This window comes from Chiloscyllium plagiosum, chromosome 25, assembly GCF_004010195.1.
Source record: "Chiloscyllium plagiosum isolate BGI_BamShark_2017 chromosome 25, ASM401019v2, whole genome shotgun sequence".
In the NCBI taxonomy this organism is placed as follows: domain Eukaryota; kingdom Metazoa; phylum Chordata; class Chondrichthyes; order Orectolobiformes; family Hemiscylliidae; genus Chiloscyllium; species Chiloscyllium plagiosum.
In genome coordinates this window covers 25140173-25167351 of record NC_057734.1, presented here as the reverse complement: position 1 = coordinate 25167351, position 27179 = coordinate 25140173, and the positions used below count along the sequence as shown (strand labels likewise).

The 27179-nt window shown below is 39.4% G+C and overlaps 2 protein-coding genes across 4 annotated transcripts in view; one reads left to right on the top strand and one right to left on the bottom strand.

Moving 5' to 3' along the window:
- The window catches only part of rnf34a (ring finger protein 34a), a 31177-nt gene extending 22003 nt beyond the window's left edge, over positions 1–9174 (bottom strand). For 2 of the 3 annotated variants that reach the window (XM_043715732.1, XM_043715733.1), the window contains exons 1-3: positions 8759–8779; positions 5698–5916; positions 3450–3842 (exon numbers count right to left, since the gene is read on the bottom strand). In XM_043715732.1, the coding sequence (XP_043571667.1) occupies positions 3450–3842; positions 5698–5916; positions 8759–8764 (618 nt within the window). In that variant the 5' untranslated portion in view covers positions 8765–8779. Of the gene's footprint in view, positions 1–3449; positions 3843–5697; positions 5917–8758; positions 8780–9007 lie in introns of those variants that run through there. The other variant, XM_043715734.1, reaches the window with a different exon arrangement.
- Positions 9175–10995: 1821 nt separating this feature from the next.
- anapc5 (anaphase promoting complex subunit 5) overlaps positions 10996–27179 on the top strand; it is a 58851-nt gene continuing 42667 nt past the window's right edge. The window contains exons 1-5 of the mRNA XM_043715731.1: positions 10996–11838; positions 12582–12661; positions 20318–20427; positions 22732–22936; positions 24986–25052. Coding sequence (XP_043571666.1) covers positions 11626–11838; positions 12582–12661; positions 20318–20427; positions 22732–22936; positions 24986–25052 — 675 coding nt within the window. The 5' untranslated portion in view covers positions 10996–11625. The remainder of the gene's footprint in view (positions 11839–12581; positions 12662–20317; positions 20428–22731; positions 22937–24985; positions 25053–27179) is intronic.

The window sequence follows — 27179 nt, the reverse complement described above, 5'->3', positions numbered from 1 at the left end:
TGTCAGGCACGACCTCCCCTTACTAAATCCATGTTGACTTGTTCTAATCTGACCCTGCTCTTCCACGAATTTAGAAACCTCATCCTTAACAATGGATTCTAGAATTTTACCAACAACCGAGGTTAGGCTAATTGGCCTATAATTTTCCATCTTTTGTCTTGCTCCTTTTTTGAACAAGGGGGTTACAACAGCGATCTTCCAATCATCCGGGACTTTCCCAGACTCCAGTGACTTTTGAAAGAACTCAACTGATGCCTCCGCTATTTCCTCAGCCACCTCCCTCAGAACTCTAGGATGTAGCCCATCGGGGCCAGGAGATTTATCAATTTTAAGACCTTTTAGCTTCTCTAGCACTTCCTCTTTTGTAATAGCAACCATATTCAACTCAGCCCCCGACTCCCTTTAATTGTTGGGATATTACTCATGTCTTCCACTGTGAAGACTGACACTAAGTTCTCCAGCTATTTCCTTATCTCCCATCACTAGGCTTCCAGCATTAGTTTGAAGTGGCCCAATGTCTACTTTTGCCTGTCGTTTGTTTCTTATGTATTGAAAATGAGAGTAACATCTGTCAACCGTTCGAAGGTCATTACACTAGTGACTGAATTACTATGTTCAGAAAGGTTTGTGTGACTACACACAGTTACAGCTACAGAAATATCTCCAGAAAATTTCTTTACTTTTTTCACCTATCAACATGCACACACATGCAAAGTCTCAAAGGAGTACCTACTAAAATACTGGACCAGACTATGCTCATAATGATGAAGGAATTGCCAGTATTCACCATAATTACTTCTGAAACTGGCAAACATATTTTGGCATTCACTGCTAAACAAAGAAATCCTGAAATGCTGTCAGTGCTTTAGGCTGTATCAGAAAGTTGAGTTTTCTCCACACATCAATCAATTAAAAATCACTGAATGATAACTCGCCCTTATATTTAATTTATTTCTGTAACTCCCCTTGAATAACAAATTATACCTTGTTCAATAAGATATATCTTTTAACAGCTTACTAAGTTGATCTGTACTTCTGAACAGCCTCATTAGCCTTGTAAACCTAATGCATATTTGTGGGATGTCTATTTCGCCCATTAAAAACTCACTAATTTTAAGAAGTTTGATATTTTAGCTTCTACCATAATTCCATGACTAACACCCAATCATGTCTTTCACGTTCTAAAATTATAATTAAATTGTGAAAAAGCAATGCATTTTACTTTCTTTTTTCAGTTTGGGAATTCAATATGATTGGCTGCTTACCATGTTCAATGACACTTCCATTGTTAAATTCCTGGAGATCCCTTTGACTTGTGCCAAATTAGTGGCAAGAAGAAATTAATGTTATGAAAATCACTAAACCTTTGTGGGCAAATTTCTGTGAGATCAGCACTGAATGCTGCTGATTTTTTTTTAGAATAATTGTTGACTTGGATTTTACAGGTGTTCAGATAAAACCAGCAGAACTGTCATTTAGAAAATGTTCAGCCTTTAAGTAACATTGCTTGAAGAGCAATCAAGAATCTTTGCAGTTATTCCATAGAGATACAATCAGCCAGCCACAGAAAAGTAGCCTCTGACTGGCAAAAGGCCTTTTAGAATCAAAGAAAAACAATAGCTGGCTCATTGTTATCTGACTAAAGTTTCTTGTAATAAAGAGACATGGAATAATACATTGCAGTTCAAAAAGAAGCCAGAATAAGAAAAATAATAATAAAAACATATTAAAGGAGGAATGGGTGCTAGGCTATAGGATATGCATGTGCAGAGGAAAAATAAAACCAGTACAAACAGTCACATTAGTCAAGGAAATTATAATCTCAAACAATTTTCTCCGAACACTTGGCTATTTGAACTTGAGGATCAAATGATGATTTCTTAGCTTACAGTACTGAATGAATATAGTGAGAAAACTCACAGATATTCTGACTTCCAATTATAAATTAAAAGTATAATTTAGACTGCATCACTACTTTAATATCACTACTTTAGTAATGTAAAAACATCTAGAAAGTCAGTTGATATGTTTCGTATTAAATTATAAAAAAGTAAGAGGTCAAAGAAATAGGGAAGAGTGAAACTATTGAGGAAAACAGATATAGGATTTTTGCTGTTTTCTCAACTAGTGTTGCAAATCAGAAAAAGATTTTGAAACATAGGGTGAAAATACAGCTGATTATCCCATACTACTGTGTTCACCTATTCCATTCATCCTGTTAGACCCCATCTACCACCCCCGAGAAAAAGAACAGGAAATGACATCACCAACCCAAAGAAACCCAAACACAAATAGAAAGCAGGAATCATGTACACTGCTTCACTTGAGGCCCACGGTTGTTCGTATCACAGACCAACTATCTTGCTGACTGAGATGTATTAGATGAAATAAAGAATTTTGGGATAATTTCTTCAGCAGTGATGAGAATGTGGAACATGAAACCCCATGGATAACTGAAATATACAGTACTGTTGCATTTCAGGAGAGACTTCATCCATGTCAGAGAAAGGAACAGAGATGTACTTGACCAGGTAGTAAAAAGGTAAGAGTGGGAGGCAGCTTTGTTAGATTATAAATATGGTAATTACATTAAACAACTTACAATGAATAGCCTGATCTTATGCTTAGAATTTATGTGCTTCTGACTGCAAACCATTTGCTCCTTAATAGCCTAGGGTTTCATATCCTCTGTTACTCAACATCTTATTCTTTGATAATAAACAATTCCAAAACTACTTGATCGTTTAAAATATTTCTTAGCAAATTTAAACTACACATTGCTAACCAGATGTATCTTGCTGATTATTGTTTTAATTCAAAGCGATTTCTAATGTTTTAATTTGCAATTGTATACAACAGGTTTTACTGTGAAATTATTTCCAATGTGCTTTTTTTAAAATCACTTCCTTCTTTCCTATACCAGGCAGTATCAAAGAATTACCATAATCATCTTACTTCAGCAAGTAAAATAATGCTGTAACTTTATTTTGGTGTGTGGTTTAAATGAAATTCCTAAGGAATTATGCAAACAAAACAAGACTAATTTTGCAAAACTAGAAATGTCAACCTCTGAAAATGTTTTCAATATAAGTATTGCATGAAATTCTGGGAGACATTAACATGACAAAATGCATAAGAATAGTGTCCACAATGGTTTTATCAACTCCATAGATGAGAAAAATAAAAGTATGTCTCCTAAATATTAGAGAAAATTGTGTATTCAGGTTTTGGTACACTGTTCCAATATATTCAAGAATGCTATTAGTGCGGCATACATATTTGGTTACAAACATTACTGCCTGTATACTCTCTGTTGCTTAAGAATGCTGAAAATTTAGCAAATTAAGACTTTTTAAAAAGATATAACTGGATTATGAATGTATTTGTAAAAGACATACAAGTTGTCTCTTTTTCAAAACAAAATTCAACATATTTGAAAAGTTATCTACCTGATGCATGTTTGGAGTTCCTGAGGTGGGTCTTTCATTGGAGGAAATCCCCTGAGAAGGTGATGCTGCTGATGCTGAGGCAGTGGCAGGAGGGTTAGTATAAAATTGTGAACTCTGAGACCTTGAGTGAATATTCTCTGTGTCTGATCCATCAGCATCCGATTCATGATGGCTCAATACAAGCTGTACTAAGTCCTCTTTTTCACAACATGTTTCTATGGGTATATTTCTTAAGCTTAGATACTGACGTAGATCTTTGACCTTTATTTTCATAAGCTCATTACGCTGGAAGGAAGTTTGTTGCAACACTTGGCAGGTATAGCATCTTCGTAGACTTTCTTGCATCACTGAACAGAATGAACAGAAATTCTTCTTGCAGTCCTTACATACATACTGGCAAACAAAAGACGAATACATTTAGAGAGTGCACTTCACCAGTTGAACCCCTCCCTAGTGAAACAACTACAGTATACAACCTTAGATCACATCTCCATTAAATTAAGGTTAAGATGAGCTCTAATAGAAACGTGTAAAGTTAGGTAGAATTATTTTTAAAAAGCTAATAAACATTTTCAGTCAGTGAGTCAATAATCTATCTTATAACAACACACTCCTATATAATGTGCAACATATCATGATTTTGGTTATGATTATAGTGAATTGTCTATGATATATTTTTGATTGAATTAGCATGTGTCGATTTTTAGCAATAGCTGTAAATTTACGAGTCTTATTAATTGTTACATGCCCCTTTACCTGTTCAATCAAAGCAGTGATGCTAGGCTTCCTTCTAAGGAGTTACTTCAGTATGCAAGGGAAACGTCTACAAAACTGTGACAACATAATTATGGAAACAAAATATAGGGGATTCATAACAAGTGGAATGAAAACTACCTTCATAACTAACTTCATAAAATATTCTAATAGAATTAGTCAGCCATTAATAGAAAAAAGTGGAAAACTTGTAAATATATTGACTACCCTTCTAAAATCATTGACTTGTCAATAGCTAACAGAACTAGAAATGTTTGTAATGAGACATTAAAATTTACATAAGTAATGACTGGATTTGCCTTTAGAACATTGAACAGTACAGCACAGTATTAGGCCCTTAATTGCTCGAATTTGTGTCAACCTTTTATCCTATTGTAAGATCACACTAACCTACATACCCTTCATTGTTCTGTCTTTCCATGTGCCTATCCAAGTGTTGCTCTGATGTCCCTAATGTATCTGACTCTACTACTGCTGCTGGTAGTGCATTCCATTCTCTGTGTAAAGAACCTACCTCTGACATCTCCCCTCAACCTTCTACCAATTACCTTAAAACAATGCCCTCTTGTGATAGCCATTTCTGCCCTGGGAAAAAATCTCTAGCTATCCACTCTGTCTACACCTCTCATCATCTTGTACACCTCTATCAAGTCAACGCTCATCCTTCAGCGCTCCAATGACAGAAGCCCTATCTCCCTCAAACTTTCTTCATAAAACATGTCCTCCAGTTCAGGCAGCATCCTGGTAAAAATCTCTTCTGTACCCTTTCTACAGCTTCCATATTCTTCCTACAATGAGGCGACCAGAACTGAACACAATTTTCCAAGTGTGGTATAACCAGGGATTTATAGAGCTGCTGCATAACCTCGCAGCTCTTAAACGCAATCCCCCTGCTAACGAAAGCCGCACCTTATGCCTTCTAAACAACCTACCAACTTGGGTGGAATTTGAGGGATCTGTGGATGTGGACCCCAAGATCCCACTGTTCCTCCACACTGCCAAGAATCCTGCCTTTAACCCTGTAATCTGCATTCAAATTTGACCTTCCAAAATGAATCACCTCACACTTTTCCAAGTTGAACTCCAGTTGCCACTTCTCAGCCCAGTTCTGCATTCTGTCAATGTCCCATTGCCATCTGACACCTTCCTTTCAATATTTTTTCACTATTATAATTATAATGAACAATCGGGAATTCTTAGATTCAAATTCTGTATTAAAAACTCAATATAAATAGAAGTTTTAGTCATTATTAATTCACAAAAAAAATCAAATTGCTTAAAATAAAATTAAATCTGGCAAGCAATATTAAATCTGGCAGCCTGTCACAAAAATCTTAACTCTACACCATTATCTATGAAAGGAACTCATATGACCTGCTGCAAATTCATCATTTTTTAAAAGAATTCTCACTCTCTGCCCTTGCTTATGGATACTAATTTAGATGTATAGCAAATTTAATTTTATCCAACTCACCTTCTTCCTAAGAAAAGAAAAGGCCTGTCCACAGCCTTTACAGACTATATTTTGGACTTCTGGCATTGGTGAGGGATATGAAGAGTATCCTGTGCTGTGGGCAAATCTGAATGGACCTGTACCTCCGCTAAACCCAGGTTGCTGGCCACGCACTGTTCCAGTACCCATTACTTCATTCAGCAGACCACAACATGAAGCCCACATCGATGTGGCCCCAGCCTGTGAAAAACACAAATTCAGTTCATACAGAAGTGCATTGCTTAAGAAACATATTCAATATATTAATCAACAAACTGCAAACTTCTCGAAACACTCAAGCATTTTAAGAAATAATTTAATTTGGCAGGCTAACCATCTGAAACGGTTTGATTTTCTCTCATCTAGACAAAGTCAATTGTAAAGTGTTAGCGCTGTGGGTTTTATATTGGTCATGACAAAAAGCAATAAAATATTTGTTATAAGAACATTAGAAATAGGAGCAGGAGTAGGCCATCTGGCCTTTCGAGCCTGCTCTGCCGTTCAGTATGATCATGGCTGATCTTATTGTAGCCTCAGCTCCATTTACCCACCCTCTTACCATAACTCTTAATTCCTTTACTGTTCAAAAAAACAATTTTAGCTTTAAACATTTTCATTGAGGAAGCCTCAACTACTTCACTGGGCATAGAATTCTACAGATTCATAACCCTCTGGGTGAAGTTCCTTCTCAATTCAATCCTAAATCTGCTCCGACTAATTTTAAGGCTCTGCCCTCTTGTCCTAGTTTCACCCGCCAGTGGAAACATTCTCCCTTCATAATTTTATATGTTTCTGTAAAATCCCCCCTCATTCTTCTAAATTCCAATGGATATAATCCCAGTCTACTTAGTCTTTCCTGATAAGTCAACCCTCTCAACTCTGGAGTCAATCTAGTGAACCTCCTCTGCACCCTCTCTAGTGCCAGTATATATGTATCCTTTCTCAAGTAACGAGACCAAAACAGCACACAGTACTCCAGGTGTGGCCTCACCAGCACCCTGTACAGTTGCAACATAACCTTCCTGCTTTTAAACTCAATTCCAAGTGTTCAGAAAAGATTTACAAGGACATTGCCAGGGTTGGAGGATTTGAGCTATAGAGTGAGGGTGAATAGGCTAGGGCTGTTTTCCCTGGAGCATCGGAGGCTGAGGTGTGACCTTATAGAGGTTTATAAAATCATGAGGGACATAGGTAGGATAAAGAGACAGTCTTTTCCCCGGGGTAGTCCAGAACTAGAGGGCATAGGTTTAGGGTGAGAGGGGAAAGATATAAAAGAGACCTAAGGGGCAACTTTTTCACGCAGAAGGTGGTACGTGTATGGAATGAGCTGCCACAGGAGGTGGTGGAGGGTAGTACAACTGCAACATTTAAAAGGCATCTGGATGGGTATATGAATAGAAAGGGTTTGGAGGGATATAGGCCAGGTGCTGGCAGGTGGGACTAGATTGGGTCGGCATGGACAAGTTGGACTGAAGGGTCTGTTTCCATGCTGTACACCTCTATGGCTCTATGACTTTAGCAATGAAGGACAAAATTCCATTTGCCTTCTTAATTACCTGCTGTACCTGCAGACCAACCTTAAGTGATTCATGCACAAGGACACCCAGATAGTAGCATACTGCATTTCTTTTACCTTTCAAATAATAGCCCTTTTTACTGTTATTCCTCCCAAAATGGATTACTTCACATTTATTAACATTGTGTTCCATTTGCCAGATGTTTGCCCGCTCACAAACTATGTCCCACTGCAAAGTCCATTATCCTCATTGCTCTCTCACTCTTAGTGTAATCCACAAAGTTTGACACACCATGCGTGGTCCCCAACTCCAAATCTATGTTAATTGTGAATAATTGTGCTCCCAACACTGATCCCTGAGGCACACCACTAGTCATTGATTGCCAACCAGAAAATCAATTATTTATCCCCATTCTTTGCTTCCTGTTAGTTAAACAATCCTCTATCTATGCTAATATATTACTGGTAATACCATGCATCTTTATCTTATGCAGCAGCCTTATTGCAGGTCTCAACCTCAGGAATTACCTCCTTAAATTCATTTCCTTTTATAAGACATTTACAATCTGCCTTTTTGTCCAAGATTTAGTTTGCTTGATTCAATGTATCCTCCTTTGGTTTAATCTCAATTATTGTCTGATCAGTTTGAGAAATTACGTTACATTAAAAAGGCATTTTGTAAAAGCAGATAACTTATGTTAGCTAATTAAAATCAGTCTCATGATATTTTTAAATACACAGATTCATTTTCACTTGCGAAATAGGCTTATTGAAATCATCAGGAGAAAGTGAGGACTGCAGATGCTGGAGAATCAGAGTCAAAAAGTGTGGTTTTGGAAAAGCACGACAGGTAACGTAGCATCCGAGGTACACGACAGTCGACTTTTCGGGCTTAAGCCCCTCATCAGGAATGTGAAATCATCAGCCTATTTCCGCTACTGATGCTTAATTTCACCTACCGGCAAGGCTGGACTGAGATAATGGAATGAATAATTTGCGAATCCCAATATAATGTGTGTAAAACAGTGTTATATAGGTTATGTCGATGCACCTGTTATATTCGAAAATTGAAAGAAACGTCTTTCATTAATTGTAAGATCTAAACGATAGTAATTCATCGCTAGGATTACAATTTATATTCAAAATTTTAACAGGCTCATTATACAGCAGCTGTATTTCACGAAAACGTCAACTACATTGAAGTGGGCTAGACACTTTTCACAGTTCAACCATGTAGAGGGCAAAAACATCAAAAATCGACATAACTTGAATATTATGAGCACAATCAAACGACGAAGAAAACATAAATGTTGTCAACTACTGATCACAGACATTCTGGAATTCTATATTTTACATTCTGTTACGTTCCTCTCCTTTCAAATCTTAAATCGGGCAAACAGACAGCAAAGGCATCTCGCTCCCTTTGCTGCTGTCCCGAGTAAATAACACACCTCACTTTTACGCTTATACTGTGGTACAAATGTCAAAATTAAAGTAAAACCAACACCATCAGTAAACGGCCCTCACTCGCATTTCAGACGTCCAGTTCCAGCAATAACAAGGCTGCCTGCAAATGCTGTTAGATTTTCCTAAACCGGGGAGAAGCTGCATCAAGTCCTCTGTTCATGCCAAATATTATTATGTTTGAAAATAATTCCGTATCTTGATTGAGGCGTGGAGATATGGGAGAGAGGGCGGCAGCTTCATTGTTAAATTGGGGTGCTTGCTCCTTCAATGTAACAATGAAGGCTCTAAAATCAGCAACGATTCAAGTACCTTCATGACAGTCGCTCGATTCCACGTCCTGAAACTACAGCAACATGTCCGGCCTCTCGGTGCCAGAGGCTCAGGAGCTCGAGCACAGTCCGAGACACCGTCAACCTCTCGCGCTCCTACTACGGCTGCGCACAACCGCTCGCTAGGAAGGCTGCAGTCGAATCCGGTCAGACTGACACCCGTATCAACCAATCAGAAGCATGAGGTCACATCCCATTCGTCGGAAATGGAAAGTAGCCTTTCTCTCTGTCTCTCCCTGGGTAACGTGGAGCCCGGGCTATAATTATCTGGAAATTGCAGCTTGGAAACTGGCCCAACCAGTGCAGTTGAAAGGTCATCAACTTGAAATGTATCAGTTATATTTTGCTTTTGTTATCAGTCTGTTATGTGGCTGACTACCGCACAAGTGTACTCAGACTCTTAATAAATCCCTTTGGATGATTTTCATTCAATCACCTATTTTGAAAACTTCAGTGGTCTTTCAGTCAATTATTACCTCCGTAACGAAAGCAATCGGAAACAATGTTAAAATAATAATGTGCAGGTCAGGCAGCATTAGAAAGGGAGAACCAGTTAACATTTCAAACCAATGACCTAGAATAAGTGAGGTATGGTTTTTCAGCACGTTCAGGGATTGGAAAGTAGGGAAATGCGTGGAAAGGAAAGAAAATAAACGGGAAGGACTGAGGACGTTGAATGCAGGGGAAACTAAATCGCATTATACACACATAGGAACAGCAATAGGCTGAAGAAGGGTTACAGCCGAAACGTCGACTTTTGCACCTCTTGATGCTGCTTGGTTTGCTGTGTTCTTCGAGCCTCAGGCCTGTCTCCTTTGGATTCCAGCATTTGCAGTTTTTTTTTGTTTAGTATGATCATGGCTGATCAAGTATACAAAATAATGGTATAAAGCAGAAAAGGAATGCCAATGATACTTATAAAGGCACAGAAGATTGGTCTAAAGGAGGGTTAAATGATAACCAGCTGACTGAGGGAAAAAAAATGAAAGCAGTGGTTATGCTTTGTCTTTGAACTTTTTCACTTAATTTGAGTCTAGAAAGCTGAAGAGTGCTTAATCAAAAAATAAGGTGACCTTACATGGAAAAAAAATTCTTAAAATTCAGTTCATTCATGATTATTGGCAGCAGAATTGAAAGATAAGTTTTATTCTGCAGATTTATTTGTAAACTCGGTAACGTATTTGATTCAATGACCTTTTGATCACAATTCTGTGCCTTCACTAAGACCACTGAGTTCCACTTAATTAAGTGTCTTATTCAATTGTTGCCAAAACCTCCTTCCATGCTTTCTCTCAACTTGACTCTTCCAATGCAGCCCTGGCTCAAAAAGATAACCATATCCTAAGCCAAGCAAAGTACTGGTATAGCAACACCCCTGTGCTCTTTCACCCGCAGTAGTTATAAGCAAAACCTCAACGTTACAACTCTCATCATTGATTTAAAGTTCACGCATTGTCTCTCCTTCTCCATCTCTGCAATCTCGTCCACGTCCACAAACCTTTGAGATTTTTTTTCCATTTCTGGGCCTTTAATACAATTCAAATTTTAATTGCTCTACCATTGCTGTCCTTTCAATTGACTAGGCACTCGGTTATCTTATCGGTCAAAATCACAAAACACGATATATATTAACATATTATTGTTTGGGAGTGTTTGCTTTGAGCAAACAGGCTGCTGCATTTACTTTAAGCGGCTTTAAAATGTCCTAAGGTTGGGAACGGCACTATATAAATACAAACTATTATAACATCTCATTCTTTGCATGTGTGATGTACAAAACATTGATTGCACATAGCAAAGCAAACAAAAACACTGTAGAACTTCAAGGTCTAGCAACATGTGGAATAGAAGAGTTCACATAATGAAGATCTGTGACCCTTCCTCGGAAGTAAAAGACAAGCAAGTCACACTCTGATGATGTCATCACAACATCGCAAGTGTAAATAGGAAACAGATTTTCTCGCTAGAGACACATTACGCAGTTGTGAAAGAACGTCTCTGGAGCATGCGCAAATGTCTCGCCGGTTCGAACTGACTAATACGCGGGTGCGGACCGCCTGCATGAGCGTTTACGCATGCGTAATGTAATGGCGGCCAGTATCGGAAGATTGAAATCAGTAATTAAATGTGATAAATCCGTATCGCATACTCTGACCTTTGTTTTTTGATTTTGGTGCTCTCTGATACAATAAATCCTGGCCAGAACCAATCTAAGGGAAGTGTTCATCGTATCGATTCATATGACGCCAGGTGGTTGATTTGCTGAGCGGCGGATTTTTCTGCAATTTACAGTTTAAGATGAAACAAAATGAATTTTGAATCTGAAGAGTGGATACTTCGTTGACTCTCTTTTTCTTCCTCTCAAAAGGAAATATCTTTAACATATCGAAGTCCTTTTATATGTATCAGCATCCGCCGTTCTTTTATTTATTTTTATGTCTTCGGTATGTAACACGGTTTTCATCAGGCCCAGTGCGGTTGTAGAGTCTGCGATGTTCATTGTCTTTGGGTCCACCTGAAAGAGTCGATTTTATTTGTTTTTCTCGAGTCGAGGATCTTGTTCTAGTTTTTAGTTGGATTTCTTGACTGTTTGTTATCATGGCCAGCGTTCACGAGAGTATGTTTTTCAATCCTATGATGGCCAACGGTGTGGTTCATGCAAATATTTTTGGCATCAAAGACTGGGTAACTCCACACAAAATCTCAATTCTGGTTTTGTTGCACGAAATGGCTACTTGTAAAGGACAAGGAACTCCAGAAATCGAAACTAGACGTCTTCATATGAATAAATTGAATTTACCATTGCTGCAGGTGAGGGTGCTTTTCGAAGATGCGTTTAGGGTCATAGAGATGTACAGCATGGAAACAGACACTTCGGTCCAACCCGTCCATCCCGGCCTATATCCCTCCAAACCCTTCCTATTCATTTACCCATCCAAATGCCTCTTAAATGTTGCAATTGTACCAGCCTCCACCACATCCTCTGGCAGCTCATTCCATATATGTACCATCCTGTACGTGAAAAAGTTGCCCCTTAGGTCTCTTTTATATCTTTCCCCGCTCACCCTAAACATATGCCCTCTAGTTCTGGACTCCCCAACCCCAGGGAAGATAGTTTGTCTATTTATCCTATCCATGACCCTCATAATTTTGTAAACCTCTATAAAGGTCACCTCTCAGCCTCCGATGCTCCAGGGAAAACAGCCCCAGCCTGTTCAGCCTCTCCCTGTAGCTCAGATCCTCCAACCCTGGCAACATCCTTGTAAATCTTTTTTTGTTCAGCAACACTCCCTAGGACCTTACCATTAAGCGTCAATCCTGCTAAGATTTGCTTTCCCAAAATGCAGCACCTCTCATTTATCTGAATTAAACTCCATCTGCCACTTCTCAGCCTATTGACCCATCTGGTCCAGATCCTGTTGTAATCTGAGGTAACCCTCTTCACTATCCATTACACCTCCAATTTTGGTGTCATCTGCAATTTTTTGAAGTCTGTTGATTTATCTTCAATTTCAGTTCTAAAATTATAAATGCACCTTACTACTTTGTTACAGGGCCCAGATATGACATTATTTCAGTTGCTTAAGACTATTGAAGATTGCTGCCCTAAACTTGCAAGTGCTGTCAGTACAAGGTAAGAAATCTGTAATAGAACTCAATTCCAGAGGTGAGGTGCACGTGACTACCCTAGACATCAAAACTGCATTTTATTGAGTGTGGCATCACGGAACTGAAGTCAAACTAGAGTTCATGGAAATCGGAGGAAGACTCTCCTCTGGGAGAAAGTGAGGACTGCAGATGCTGGTGATCAGAGTCAAGAGCATGGTGATGGAAAAGCACCACAGGTCGGGCAGCATTCGAGGAGCAGGCGAATCGATGTTTCGGGTGTAAGCCCTTCATCAGGAGGGTTTATGCCCAAAACGTCGATTCTCCTGCTCCTCAAATGCTGCCTGACCTGCTGTGCTTTTCCAGCACCACACTCGACTCAACTCTGGTTTGAGTCATACCTGGCACAAAGGAAGGTAGTTGTAGCTATTGGAGGTTTGTCATTCTAGCCTCAGGGCATCTATGCAGAAGTCCCTCAGGGCAGTATCCTAGGCCCAATCACTTTCAGCTTCTTTTTCAATAACAACCTTCCCTCCATCATAAGGTTAGAAGTGAGGATGTTTGCCAATGATTGCACAATGTCATGGAGATCTACAGTATAGAAAAAGGCCCTTTGACCTGTCAAGTTTGTGCCAGTCAAAAACAAGCACCTAATTATTCTAATCCCATTTTCTAAAACCTGACCCATAGCTTTTTAGCTTTGCACCACAAGTGCACATCTAAATGCTTTATAAATGGTATGAGGGTTTCTGCCTCTGCCATCCTTACAGGTAATGAGTTCCTCTGGGTGAAGAAAAATTTCCTTGCATCACCTCTAAACCTACTGCCCTTTATCTTAAATCTATGCCTGTAGTCATTGATGTACACCAAGGGGAAAATTTCCTTCCTGTCTATCCTATCAGTGATCCTCAAAATTTTATACATCACAATCATGCCCCAACTCAATTTCCTGCTCTAAGGAAAACAATTGCAGTCTATTTAATCTTTCTTCATAACTAAAACTCTCCCCAGCCCAAGCAATGTCCTCGTAAATCTCCACTGCACCTTGTTCAGTGTAATGACATCCTTTCTATAATGTGGATTACAGAGCTGCACACAATACTTTTGCTATGGCCTGAAACAACTTTTTTTTTTAAACAGGCTGAGCAGACCTTCCTGCTCTGAAACTCTGTTCCTCAGCTAATAAAGCTTAATCACTTTGTGTACCTGCACAGCTGCCTTAGGTGACCAGTGCACATGCACATCAAATTCCCACTGTTTCTGGGTGCTTACCAGGGGTCCTACCATTCATCATATATTCCTTTACCTGTTTGTCTTCCCCAAGTAAATCAACTCACACTCACTGAATTCCATTTGCTACTGATTAGCCCATCTGATCAGCTCATCTATATTCTCCTAAGGCCATCCACCTCACAATCTATTGAATCTATAATTGGAGTGAGGCAAATTTTAATGGTAGGAGACAAGAACTTCCAAAAGTTGATTGGAGGGTAGACTGTAGGTAAAAGGGTGTCTGACAAGTGGGGGACATTCAAGAGTGTGATGACGAGTTCAGAGGCATTATGTTCCTGTTGAGTGAAGAGTAAGCCTGGTAAGAGTAAGGAACAATGGATGAATAAAGATATTGAGGTTCTACTGAAGAAGAAAAGAGAATCTTATTTTAGATATAGACAACTTGGTTCAGTTGGATCTCTTAATCAACATAGTGTGTGTAGGGCATTCTTAAGAGAGAAATCAAGAAGGCAAAGGGGGGATATGAGATCGCATTGGCAGATAAGGTTAAGGATAATCCAAAGAGATTCTACAAATACATTAAGAATAAGAGTGTAATTAGAGAGAGGATAGGGCGTCTTAAAGATCAGGGAGGTTGCCTTTGTGTTGAACCATAGGAGATGGGAGAGATACTAAATTAATATTTTCCATCAGTTTTTATTGTGGATGAAGAAATAAATCTAGAAAATACAGAAAAATAAACTTTGATGTTTTAAAAACTGATCACGTTACAGAAGAGGAAATTCGGGAGGTCTTAGAGAATATAAAAGTGGATAAAACTCTGGGACCTGATCTAATGTATCCAAGAATGTTGTGGAGAGTAAGGGAGGAAATTATGTAACCTCTTACAAAAACATTTGTATCATTTGTAACTAAGGGTGAGGTGCCTGATGACTTGAGGGTGGCTAATGTTGTACCTTTGTTTAAGTCAGGTTGTAAGGAGAAACTGGGGAACTATAGACCTGTGAATCTGACTTCGGTTGTGGGTAAATTGCTGGAGAAGATTATAAAAACTAGGATTTATGAACATTTTAAAGAGGCAAAAATTGATCGGGAGTGGGCAGCATGTCTTCCCAAATGTTTTTGTGTGAGGAAAATCATATCTCAAACTTGATTGAGATTTTTGAGAGAGTTAACAAAAAGGTTGATGATGGCAGAGCAGTAGACATTGTTTCTTTGGATTTTAGTAAAGTGTTTGACAATGTTTTGGATGGTAGACTAATTAGTAAAGTTAGGTCACATGGGATTCCGGGTGAGCTTGCCAATTGGATACATAATTGACTTAATGGCAGGACACAAAGAGTAATGATGGAATGAAGGCCTGTGACTGGCGGTGTTCCACAGGGATCGATTCAGGATCCTGTTTTGTTTGTCATTTTGTATAAGTGATTTGGATGAGAAAATAGAAGGCATGGTTAGTAAGTTTGCGGATAACATTAAAATTGGTGGCATAGTAAATAAGATTTTCTAAGGTTACAAAGTGATCTTGATCAAACGGGTCAATGGGCTGAAAAATGGCAGATGGAGTTCAGTCTGAATAAATGCGAGATATTGCATTTTGATACAACAAACAAGGGCAGGGCTTATACAATTAATCGGAAGGCTTTGGGTAGTGTTGTAGAATAGAGAGACCCAGGGATGCAGGTGACTAATTCTTTAAAATTTGCATCACATACAGACAAGATGGTTAACAAGGTGTTTGGCATGTTTACCTTCATTGCTCAGTCCTTTTGAGTATCAGAGTCGGGACATTATGTTGAGGTTGTACAGGATGTTGATGAGGCCTCTTCTAGAAGACTGTGTCCAGTCCTCGTCACCCAATTATAGGAAGGATATTATCAAGCTGGAGAAGTTTCAGAAGAGATTTACCAGGATGTTGCCAGGTTTGGAAGGTTTGTTATAAAGATAGGCAGGGATTTTTTTTCACTGGAGTGTGGCAGGTTGTGAGGTGACCTCATAGAAGTTTATAAAATAATGAGAGGTATAGATAGAGTCGATGGTAGTTGTCTTTCTCCGAAAATGGGAAATTTTAAAATTCAGAGCATGTTCTTAAGGAGAAAGGAGAGAGGTTTGAGAAAGATCTTAGAGGCATATGTTTTATACTGCAGGTGGTTCGAATGTGGAATGAACCTCCTGAGGAAGTGGTGGATGTGGGTACAATTACAATGTTTAAAAGGCATTTGGATGGATACATGAACAAGATAGGTTTGGAAGGATATGGTTGAAACTTTATTGCTGGAACAGCACAGCAGGTCAGGCAGCATCCAGGGAACAGGAGATTCGACGTTTCGGGCACAGGCCCTTCTTCAGGAATGAGCAGAGAGTGTTCAGCAGGAGAAGATAAAAGGTAGGGAGGAGGGACATGGAGGATTTGTAGTAGATGTCCGTGTTGATTCGGTCGCCTGAGATAGAAACAGAAAGGTCTAGGAAGGGGATGACCTGCAGTCTTCTTCTTGACCTCTCCGCCTCCATCCTACTCCGACCTATCACCCTCACCTTGACCTCTTTCCACCTATCACATTTCCAACGCCCCTCCTCCAAGTCCCTCCTCCCTACCTTTTATCTTCTCCTGCTGAACACTCTCTGCTCATTCTTGAAGAAGGGCCTGTGCCCGAAACGTCGAATCTCCTGTTCCCTGGATGCTGCCTGACCTGCTGTGCTGTTCCAGCAATAAAGTTTCAACTTTAATCTCCAGCATCTGCAGACCTCACTTTCTCCTTGGAAGGATATGGGCCAGGAGCAGTTTAGTTTGGGATTATGTTCAGCATGGACTTTTGGATCGAAGGGTCTGTTTCCATGCTGTATGGTTCTGACTTACCACCGTACTGAAATGTTCTTTATTCACAAAACTACCCCACCACCTTTTCCTTTTTGCCCATTCTTCTAGAAATTCAAATACCCAGTTCCCAACTTCAGTCACCCTGTTATCTAAGACCATCCTCCTCATGATGTACCAACCCACCAATTTTCATATCATCCTCGAACGTATTGATCAATCCTCCCAGATTCATGACTAAATAATTCATAAAAACCACAAACGGCAATGGTCTCAACACTGATCCTTGTGGAACCCCACTAAACACAGTCTTTCAGTTACATAAACGTACCTTGACGTTCCCTGCCACTCAGTCAATTCTGGATCCAATTAGCCAATTGGATCTATGAGCTATCAATCTCCCACATAATACCTTGGCAAAAGTCTTGCTGAAGTCCAAGTAGATTAGGTCAAATGCATTGTCCTCATCTGTACACCAGGTCACTTCTTGGAAAAGTTCAATCAATTTGACCAGATATGACCTCCCCTTAACAAAAGCATGATGAGTGTTCTTGATTAATCCCTGCATCTCCCAACTGCAGATTAATTCTATACCTCAAAATTGCTTTCAGTAGTTTCTGAAACAGTGAAATTAAACTGACTGGCCTGTAATTTCCTGGTTTATTCCTTTTCACAACTTGCATCTCCTCCTCCTTACGTATTTTTAATAATACTAATAAGCACTATTTGTAATGCCTCAGAGACAGAGGCATGTCCAAATGCAGCGAGACCAGGACAATATCTAGGCTTGGGTTAAAAAGTTACATTTGTGTTGCACAAATGCCAGGCAATGCTCATTTCCAAGAAGAGAGAATCTAACTATGTCCCCTTTACATTCAATGGCATTTTCCCACTTTCAACATCCTGAGAGTTGTCATTGATCAGAAACTGAATTGAACTAGCTATGTAAATGTAGTGGCTGCAAGAACAGAGGAAGAGGCTCAGAATCCCGCAGTGAGTAATTTCTCTCCTGTACCCCAAAAGCCTGTCCACCAGTCAGAAAAATGATAGAACTCCAGACATGTCTTGATGAGTGTAGTTCCAACAGCAATCAAAACTTGACACTATCCAGAACAAAGTAGCCTGCTTGATTGGCACCACTTGTGCAAACATCCACTCCCTCTACCACTGACGTTAAGTAGAGGCAGTGTATACCATCTATAAAATGCACTGCAGAAATTCACCAAAGCTCTTTAGACGCCACCTTCCAGAATCTTTCCAAACCACTTCTATCGAGAAGGACAAGGGTGGTAGATACATGGGGACAGCAGCTGCAAATTCCCTTCCAAGACTCTCTCACCATTCCTTCAATGTCATTGGGTCATGATCCGTGCAATCTCTTCCTAATGGCGTTGTAGGTCTACCCAGAGCCTATGGACTGCAGCAGTTCAAAAAGGCAACTCACCGCTTTATCAAGGACCACTAGGAATGAGCAATAAATGCTGGCCTAGCCACTGATTCCCATATCTCATGAATGAATAAATTTTTTTAAAAAGGCAGTCAAAGGAGTGTCCAGTCAAAACCTAAAGCATACAAAGTAGGAAAAAAACGAATGGTAGGTCAGATGATTGGGGAGTTTTTTTAGGAGCTGGGAGTGACTGAAAAGCTTTTAAAAAGGGAGAAAATTGAGTAGGAACACGAATTGTCAAGGAATATAAAACCAAACATAATGATCTTCAAGTATATAAAAAAAGTAGCTAAACTACATGTGAGACCCTTGGAGGATGAAACTGTGAAATTAATAACCTGAAATGGAGTAATGGCAGATATTTTAAATCAATATTTTACATCTGTCTTCACAATGGAGGACACTATAAATATCCAAAGATAACTAATACACAAAATGCTAATGGGCAGAAAGATCTTGTAACAGTTTCTATATTGAGGGGCAAAGTATTTGACAAACTCATGGGACTAAAGACAGACAAGTCACCAGGATCTGATGGCCAGCATCCAAGGGTTTTGAAGGAATTGGCTGCAGAGAGAATGGAGGCAGTGGTCAAAATATTACAGAATTCAATGGATTCCAGGATTTATTCCAGCTGATTGGAAAATTGTTAATGTGGTGCAACAAAGGAGGCTGACAGAAAACAGGAAATTGTAGACCATCAGTCGTTAGGAAAATTCTAGAGTGGATTATTAAGGAAAGAATAGCAGGGCGTTTTCAAAAAAAAACTTAACGATCAAACGGAGTCAGTATAGTTTTGTGCAAGGGAAATCATGTTTAAAAAATTTGCTAGTTCTTTGAGGATATTGCAAGCAGAGTTGATAAAAGGGAACCAGCAGATGTAGTGTATTTGGATTTCCAGAAGGCATTTGATAAGCTGCCGTATAAAATATGACTGCACGAGATAAGAGCTCAAATTATTGGGGAAAATGTTTAAGCATGACTAAGGTGGTCACAATAGAGAGAATTAGGATTAACTGTTTTTTTCCAGGTTGTAAAGATGTAATTGGTAAAGTGCCATGAGTATCAGTCCTTTGGCCTCCACTATTTACTATCTATTTAAATGATGCGAAGGAGAGGGACAAAGTGAAATGTAACCAATTTGCTGATGATACAAAACTAGGTGCATGGACATATTATGAAGAAGACATAAGGGACCTGCAAGGAGATATAGATAAGTTGTCAGTGGTCAAAAACTTAGCAAATGGAGTTTAATTTAGGAAAACATGAGATCATGCATTTTAGTAGTAAGAATTAGAAGGCAAACTACTATTCAAATGGAGGAGGATTCCAAATTATGGAATGTAGAGGTATTGTGTTCTTGTACATAAAATACAAAGAAACGTGCTAGAAGTAACTAAGGAAGAAGATGGAATTTTTGCATTTCTTGGTAGAGAGTTAAGGTATAAATATATGGATGTCTTGTCACAACTGTACAGGGTACTGGTGAGATCTCACACCTGGAATACTGTGTACAGTTTTGGTCACTGTATTTAAAAAAGAATGTATTGGAGCCAGTTCAAAAGAGATTTACTTGGCTGATTCCTGGGATGAAGAGGTTGATTAATCAAGTATGGTTAAACAAGTATGCTTTTATAAGTCAGTTTGGAAGAATCTAAGATGATCTTATTGAAACACACAAGATTCTAAGGGGATTTGATAGGATGGATGTTGAAGAGATGTTTGCTCTCGTGGGGAATCTGCAATAGACATAGTTACAGAATAAGGGGACACTCATTTAAAAATGAGATGCATTGGATTTCTTCACCCAAGGCTGAGTGAGTGTCTGGAATGCTATGCAAGAGGGCTGAAGGGGTAAAACCATGGAAAATATTTAAAGAGCATGTAGATATTTGAAGTATTGGAGAGTTGAGCGCTATAATAAGCTGGCGTAAAGGAGAATCAAGGCCACAGGCAAATCAGCCACGCTCTTCTTGAATGGTGGAGCAAGCTCGACAGGCTAAGCACCTTGTCCTTCTATTTCTTATGTACTTAGCCTTCTTCATTGAGCATATTGAAAATAATTTCATCATTTTTAAAATCACTAAAGAAGTAAAGGCAGATTTTTAAAATCAAACCTGGCACATTAATTTATTTTCTCTTCGAAAATGCATTTGGATAAGATAAGTATGCATTTTATTTTCTTTTAGAGTAAAGTTAATGGCTGAAGGCGAGTTGAAAGATATGGAAAACTTCTTCTCTTCCCTTCAGAATGTTTTCAGTGGGACAGAACCAGCAGTTCACAAGACTAGTGTCATAGGTATGTAATTTTAATCTTATTTCTTATCCCTGTAGTCAATAGTCTTTGTTTTATAATCAAAACAGTGTGGATTCAGGCCCGTCGGCCCAGCAAGTCCACGCTGACCCTCCGAAGAATAACCTACCCAGACCCATTCTCCTACATTTACCCCTGACTAATGCACCTAACCTACACATTCCTGTATACTATGGGCAATTTAGCATGGCCAATTCACCTAACCTGCACATCCTTGGATTGTGGGAGGAAACGGGAGCACCCGGAGGAAACCTATGCAAACATGGTGAGAACGTGCAAACTCCACACAGACAGTTGACCGAGGCTGGAATTGAACCCAGGTCCCTGGTGCTGTGAGGCACAGTGCTAACCATTGAGCTACCGTGTCGCAATAGTTTCTGGCCTACACCACTGTATATAATTTTTGTTCATCTAATTTTTAGCTGGAAATTATTTTCATTTATCTTCATGATATTTATGTTCAATTTCAAAAAATAATTATTGTGGATTTCAAAGCAATCACAGCACAAGTTACAAAGATCTGTAACCATCACAAATAGTGCATTTCCCTTATGCCAAACTGCATCAGTAATACAGTTGTACTTATGTAGCACGAAATCACAGCATTTGATTAATTTTCTATATTTGTTCACGGGATGTGGCGTCGCTTCCTACACAGCATTTATTGCCCATCCCTAATTGTCCAGAGGGCAGTTAAGAGTCAACCACATTGCTGTGGATCTGGAGTCACCTGTCGGCCAGACCAAGTAAGGATGGCAATTTCCTTCCCTAAAGGACATTAGTGAACCAGATAGGTTTTTCTGACAATTAGCAATAGGGTCATGGTCATCATTAGACTCTTGATTCTAGATTTTTTTATTTGTTAATTGAATTCCAATTCCTCCATCTGCTGTGGCGGGATTCAAACCTGGGTTGCCAGAACATTACCTGGATGACCAGTCCATTGACAATATCACGAGGCTAATGCCTACCATATTAATTCTTTTTGAAGAAAAGAATGCAGAAATGTTTTAATACATACTATATCTCCTAAAGTCTTTCTTTATCTTCTTTGCCTTGTGAAGGTGTTGTTTTAGGTATTTAAATATGTTGGTAGCAAGTGAAAGAAACAGCAACTTGATTATCATTTAAATTTCAAATACCTGCTATTCTGGATAACAACAGATAATAGTGGATAACTTTAAACTTTCTGGCTGCCCATTGGGCTTCATTAGGTAAGATAAATCATTGTCAGAACAGCTAATGTACAACCTGATATTTTGCATTCAAGCAACTCCACTCATCTGTCCAACTCCAGTTGTTACATACCTAAATTTTGTTCTGACATGAGTCACATATTACCAGACATTCACAGTTTTCTTGATTCATTTTGTGTGTAATGATGGATAGATACTTTTGAAGTAAGATAAATTCTGTTGTTTGGTGTACACATTTTATGTGCACAATGCCATAAAGCTTTTTTCTTTTTCTGTTTTATTAATTACACTCTTTTTAAGAAGGAAAGCCACTAAGTTTGTAAGATTTTGAAAAAAAGGATAATTGTCAAATGATGATTCATGTTGAAGTATTCCTTGTTTCCTTGCCCAACAGCATGTGAGATAAATTCCCTTTTTAGTAACATAGACAAGTTAATAATTTGACCTTCAGTTCTCTACTAACTGAAAGGTGGTTGAGAATCTTTCTAAATATCAATCCAGTATAGAGAGGTTCTCTGCTTGCTTTTCCCTGGGACTGCTCCTTCCAAAACCAGAATGTCTACAATCTAGAAGGAGAAGGACAGCATACACATTGGAAAACCACCACCGCAAGTTTCCCTCCAGGCCGTCTTGATTTGGAACTATATCACCATGATTTCACTGTTGCTAGGTCAAAATCTAGGAGTCCTTTCCTAACCACACTCTAAGCACTGCAACAGTTTAAGGAGGTAGCTCACCATCATTTTCTCGAAGTAAATAGGAACAGACAATAAATACTGGCTCAGCCAGTGAAGCCCACATCCAATTAATGGATAAAAGCATGCAGTGAAATGTCAACTCAGTAGTTGAACACTGGAATTCTTGGCTCCAGTTGCTGAAATTGGCTGCACTGGGAGTTGAACCCATAACTTTCCACCTTAAAAGTTTGTATTTTACCACCAGGCCAAATATCATTCCTGTCATGTGAGTTTCTAGCAAAGCTTAATTTATAATGATTACTTTTACTGTTATATATTCTATACTAATTATCATGATGTGGAATAGATTGAAGTCTCTGTGTTTATTTTGTTAATGAGTTCTTATGCTCCTTTAGGTTTGTTCTTGAGGCACATGATCTTGGCTTACAACAAACTGTCCTTCAGTCAAGTTTATAAGCTTTACACAGCTTTACAGCAATATTACCAAAACTACGAAAAGATGTCTTCAGGGACTGGAGAAAGGGAAGACACAGATATGGAATTAAACTCTTTAGATTTAGAAGGAAAGATGGAAAAAGAGGAACTGGATTTTCCAATAAGGTAAGATTCATTGGATCATGTTAAAGTTTACAGACACTTTAAGGAGAGAATAAAAACATGGCAGGAAGGCACCCTATTTTCAACGAAAAGCATTATTGCATTTTTAAGATTTTTCTTTTCTTTTTTGCTTTCTAGACCAGAAAAAGTCTACCATTTTCTACAATATTGGGGAGCCGATGAATTGATGTTGGCTCTGCATACTGCATATTTCACAGTACATTGGATTTCCATTCTTTGGAGTTTAAAAGCATTGAAACTGTTACTGAAACATACAAGACTTTTAGGGGGCTTGTCAGGGCAGATATGGAGAGATTGTTTCCCCTTGTGGAAGATTCAAGAACCAGAGAGTATATTCTCAGAGTAAAGGTTTGTCCATCTAAGACAGAGGATGAATTTCTTTCTGAGGGAGTGAATTTTTGGAAATCGTTACCATAGAGGACTGTCAAGGCTGTCATTGACCATTTTCAAGGCTGAGATAGATTCTGAATCAAAGTGAAAAGGCAAAGAAGTGGAGTTGAGGGTTATCAGATCAGTTATGAGCTCAATTACAAACCAAACTTGGTCTGTTTCTGTTCCTCTGCCTTTCTGTCTGTCAGTATTTCCATTACTGAATTTCCTATCAATGCTAACTTGAGGATGGCAACTGACCAGACACTTGATTGGATCAGCCTTGTAAATGCAAGAGCAAGTTAGAGGTGTGATATTCTGTGGTGAGTACCTCATCTCCTCACTCCCCAAAGACTGTCCATCGTTGATATGCAAGGTCTAAGTGAAAAGTGTGCTGTTGTGTTCTTCATTTGTTGGGATGGGTGTAGTTTCAATGACATTCAAGAAGCTCAATATTATACTGGACAAAGCAGGCCAATGATTGGCATTCACAACCACCTTATCAATGTTCCCTCCTTCAATTAGCCAGACAATTAGCTGTAGAAATACTGCAGTAACACATTGAGGCATCTTGGACATCACTTTCCAAATTTATGACCTCTGTCACATAAAAGAACGAGGGCAATAGGTGTTTCGTTATCATCTTTGACGGCAACAAGGGATGGAGATCAAATGCAAGCTCTGCTAGCATGTTTCATGAATATATTTTAAAAAATCTGTCCTGAGCAGGTAGCTAAGTAAACTATTGAGACTATTATATTTGGTGTGTTTTGTAGATCTTTTGCACAAGATTTTTTGGGTTATAATTCATCTGCTTGACAACCTAGGATTTTTCTAATCAGTTACAAAGGAGAAGGAAGAACAAATAACAAAGATTGCGGGAAGCTATTTTCACTGTTTCTTTGTTTCTTTTTATGAAGTCTTTACCTTCTTAAATGAAACCTGAGGGACCCAAGTTATTAGCCAATTTTTATAATCAACCTGTTCAAAGATGTTATTACATACCTCTAGAGCAGGTGGGGCTTGAACCTGGGCCTCCTAGTCTGACCATTGCATCGTAAGAGCGCCCCTCCAAGGTTATTAGTATCAAGAGTTCTACTTAATATCATTAATTGGCATTGTGAGAGTGAATCCCTAACAATTCCAGTTTGAATATGACACTTAAGCAGTATAGTAGTCTACTGATCTTTCAGTTTGTTTCAAAATTAATGTGTGTAGGAAACTAGTTATGTACCATATCAATGTAGTTTCTTTACTGAATAGTTATATCTGATAACAATCCCATCTTGCTGTAATGTGTCCTCTGTTGGTATACTTTTGGTAGTGTGATTTGCAAAGGCTGGACAAATTCAAATGTCTTCTCACCAGCCTGAACCCTTAGCTCTTTCTCTTGGTAACTGCTGGTCACTTCCCAAAAGCACAGTCTAGTAGGTAAGAAGAGGATTTTTCACTTTTCCATGTCTGATGACTGGATCTTATTTCATTCATCCTTCTAAATTTCTTTTTTTTTCTGGGTTGAGCCAAATTCACTTCACAAGTTCCTGCTACTTGCATGTCCTTTTTTTTTTAACCCCCATTGCTGTTTCTTGGACCAGTAATATGTACATAATTAAAAAGAAACTCTTAAAGTTCCATGATTGATGCTGCCTTATTGTTTGACAGGGATGAAGAAGGTATTGATAGAGGACCTCTATCCCAGAAACAAGCAGAATATTTCCTTGCTCAACAGGTATATATCTTTTTTTTTTAAGTACTGACTCTTGGCTGATCTGTATGTTGGGAGAAAGTGAGGACTGCAGATGCTGGAGACCAGAGTTGAAAAATGTGGTGCTGGAAAAACACACCAGACCAGGCAGCATCCGAGGAGCAAGAGAATCGATGTTTCGGGCATAAGCCCTTCTTCAGGAATTGGATTCCTGCTACTTGCATGTCCTTTTTTTAACCCCCATTGCTGTTTCTTGGACCAGTTTCTTGGATTAGATTCCTGAAGAAGGGCTTATGCCCGAAACGTCGATTCTCCTACTCTTCGGATGCTGCCTGGCCTGATCTGTATGTTGCACAAGTGGAGGCCAGGGATCATCCGAGTCTGTATGTGTCAATACCACCCTTACTGTTAAATATGAGATTAACTGCTGCAACAAAAATAGAAATGGCTGGAAAAGCTCAGCAGGTCTGACAGCACCTGTGAAGAGAAATCATAGTTAAAGTTTTGGGTCCGGTGACCCTTTCTCAGAACTGATGGTAGCTACAGAGCATAAGAACTAGCAGCAGGAGTAGGCCATTTGGCCCTTCGAGCCTGCTCTACCATTCAATAAGATCATGGCTAATCTTTTTGTGGACTCAGATCCACTTACCTGTGCTCTCACCGTATCCCTTAATTTCTTTATTGTTCAAAAAACATCTATCTTAGCTTTAAAAATGTTTACTGAAATGGCGTCAACTACTTCTCTGGGCAAGAAATTGCATAGATTTAAAACCGGAGTGAAGAAGTTCCTTTTCAATTCAGTATTAAATCTGCTCCCTCTAATTTTGAGGCTATGCCCTCTTGTCCTAGTTTCATCTGCCAGTGGACACATCCTCTCTACCTCCATCTTAGCTATTCCCTTCATAGTTGTGAACAATGAGTGCAGTAGTCTAGGTTAAAGAACAAAGAAAACTTACAGCCCAGGGACAGGCCCTTCGGCCCTCCAAGCCTGAGCCAATCCAAATGTACTGTCTAAACCTGTCGGTCAATTCCCAAGCATTTGTATCCCTCTGCTCCCTGCCTACTCATGCATCTGTCCAGATGCATCTTAAATGAATCTACAATGCCTGCCTCTACCACCTCTGCTGGCAACCCTCTGTGTGAAGTACTTACCGCATGTATCCCCCTTAAACTTTCCACCTCTCACTTTGAAAGCATGACCTCTCGTTATTGAATCCTTTACCCTGGGAAAAAGCTGTCTCTATCCACCCTGTCTATACCCTTCATGATTTTGAAAACCTCAATCAGGTCCCCCCTCAAGCTCCTTTTTTCTAGTGAAAATAAACCTAACCTACTCAACCTCTCTTCATAGCTAGCACCTTCTATACCAGGCAACATCCTTGTAAAGGTTGTGTGAAGTGCAGGTAAAATGTTGCTTCACCTGGAAGGTATGTTTGGGCCCTTGGATACTGATGAGGGAGGAGCTAAATGGGCAAGTGTTATACCTTCGGCGATTGCAGGAAAAGGTCATGTGGGAAGGTGTTGGGAGTGAAGGAAGCATGGACCAGAGTGTTCCTGAGGGAATGGTCCCTGTGGAAGGCAGAAGTGACGGCTAATGATCTTCTGGATGTGGAAGCTGGTGAAATGGTAGGTAAGGCCAAGGGAAATTCTATCACTGTTACAGGAGGGAAGAGAGGGGGTGGGGGCCGAAGTGTGGGAGATGTGTCAGACCCAGTTGAGGGCCCTGTTAGCACCGTTGTTGGGGAATCCTCAGTTGAGGAAGAAGGTTGACATTTTGGAGGCTTCCTTGTCGAAGTTGGCATCATCAGAACATTTGCGACAGAGGCAGAGGAACTGGGAGAATGGAATAGAATCTTTACAGGAACAGGGTGCAAGGATGTATGGTCCAGGTACATGTGGGAGTTGGTGAGTTTATAGTGGATATTAGTGGCCAATCTACCCCTAGAAATAGAAACAGAGATGTTGAGGAAGAGAGGAGTCAGAGATAAACTGCTGGTCAGACAGAGTATAACATGTTCTGGATCAGTGGTGCTGGAAGAGCACAGCAATTCAGGCAGCATCCGAGGAAAGGCAAAATCGACGTTTCGGCAAAAGCCCTTCATCAGGAATAAAGGCAGAGAGCCTGAAGCGTGGAGAGATAAGCTAGAGGAG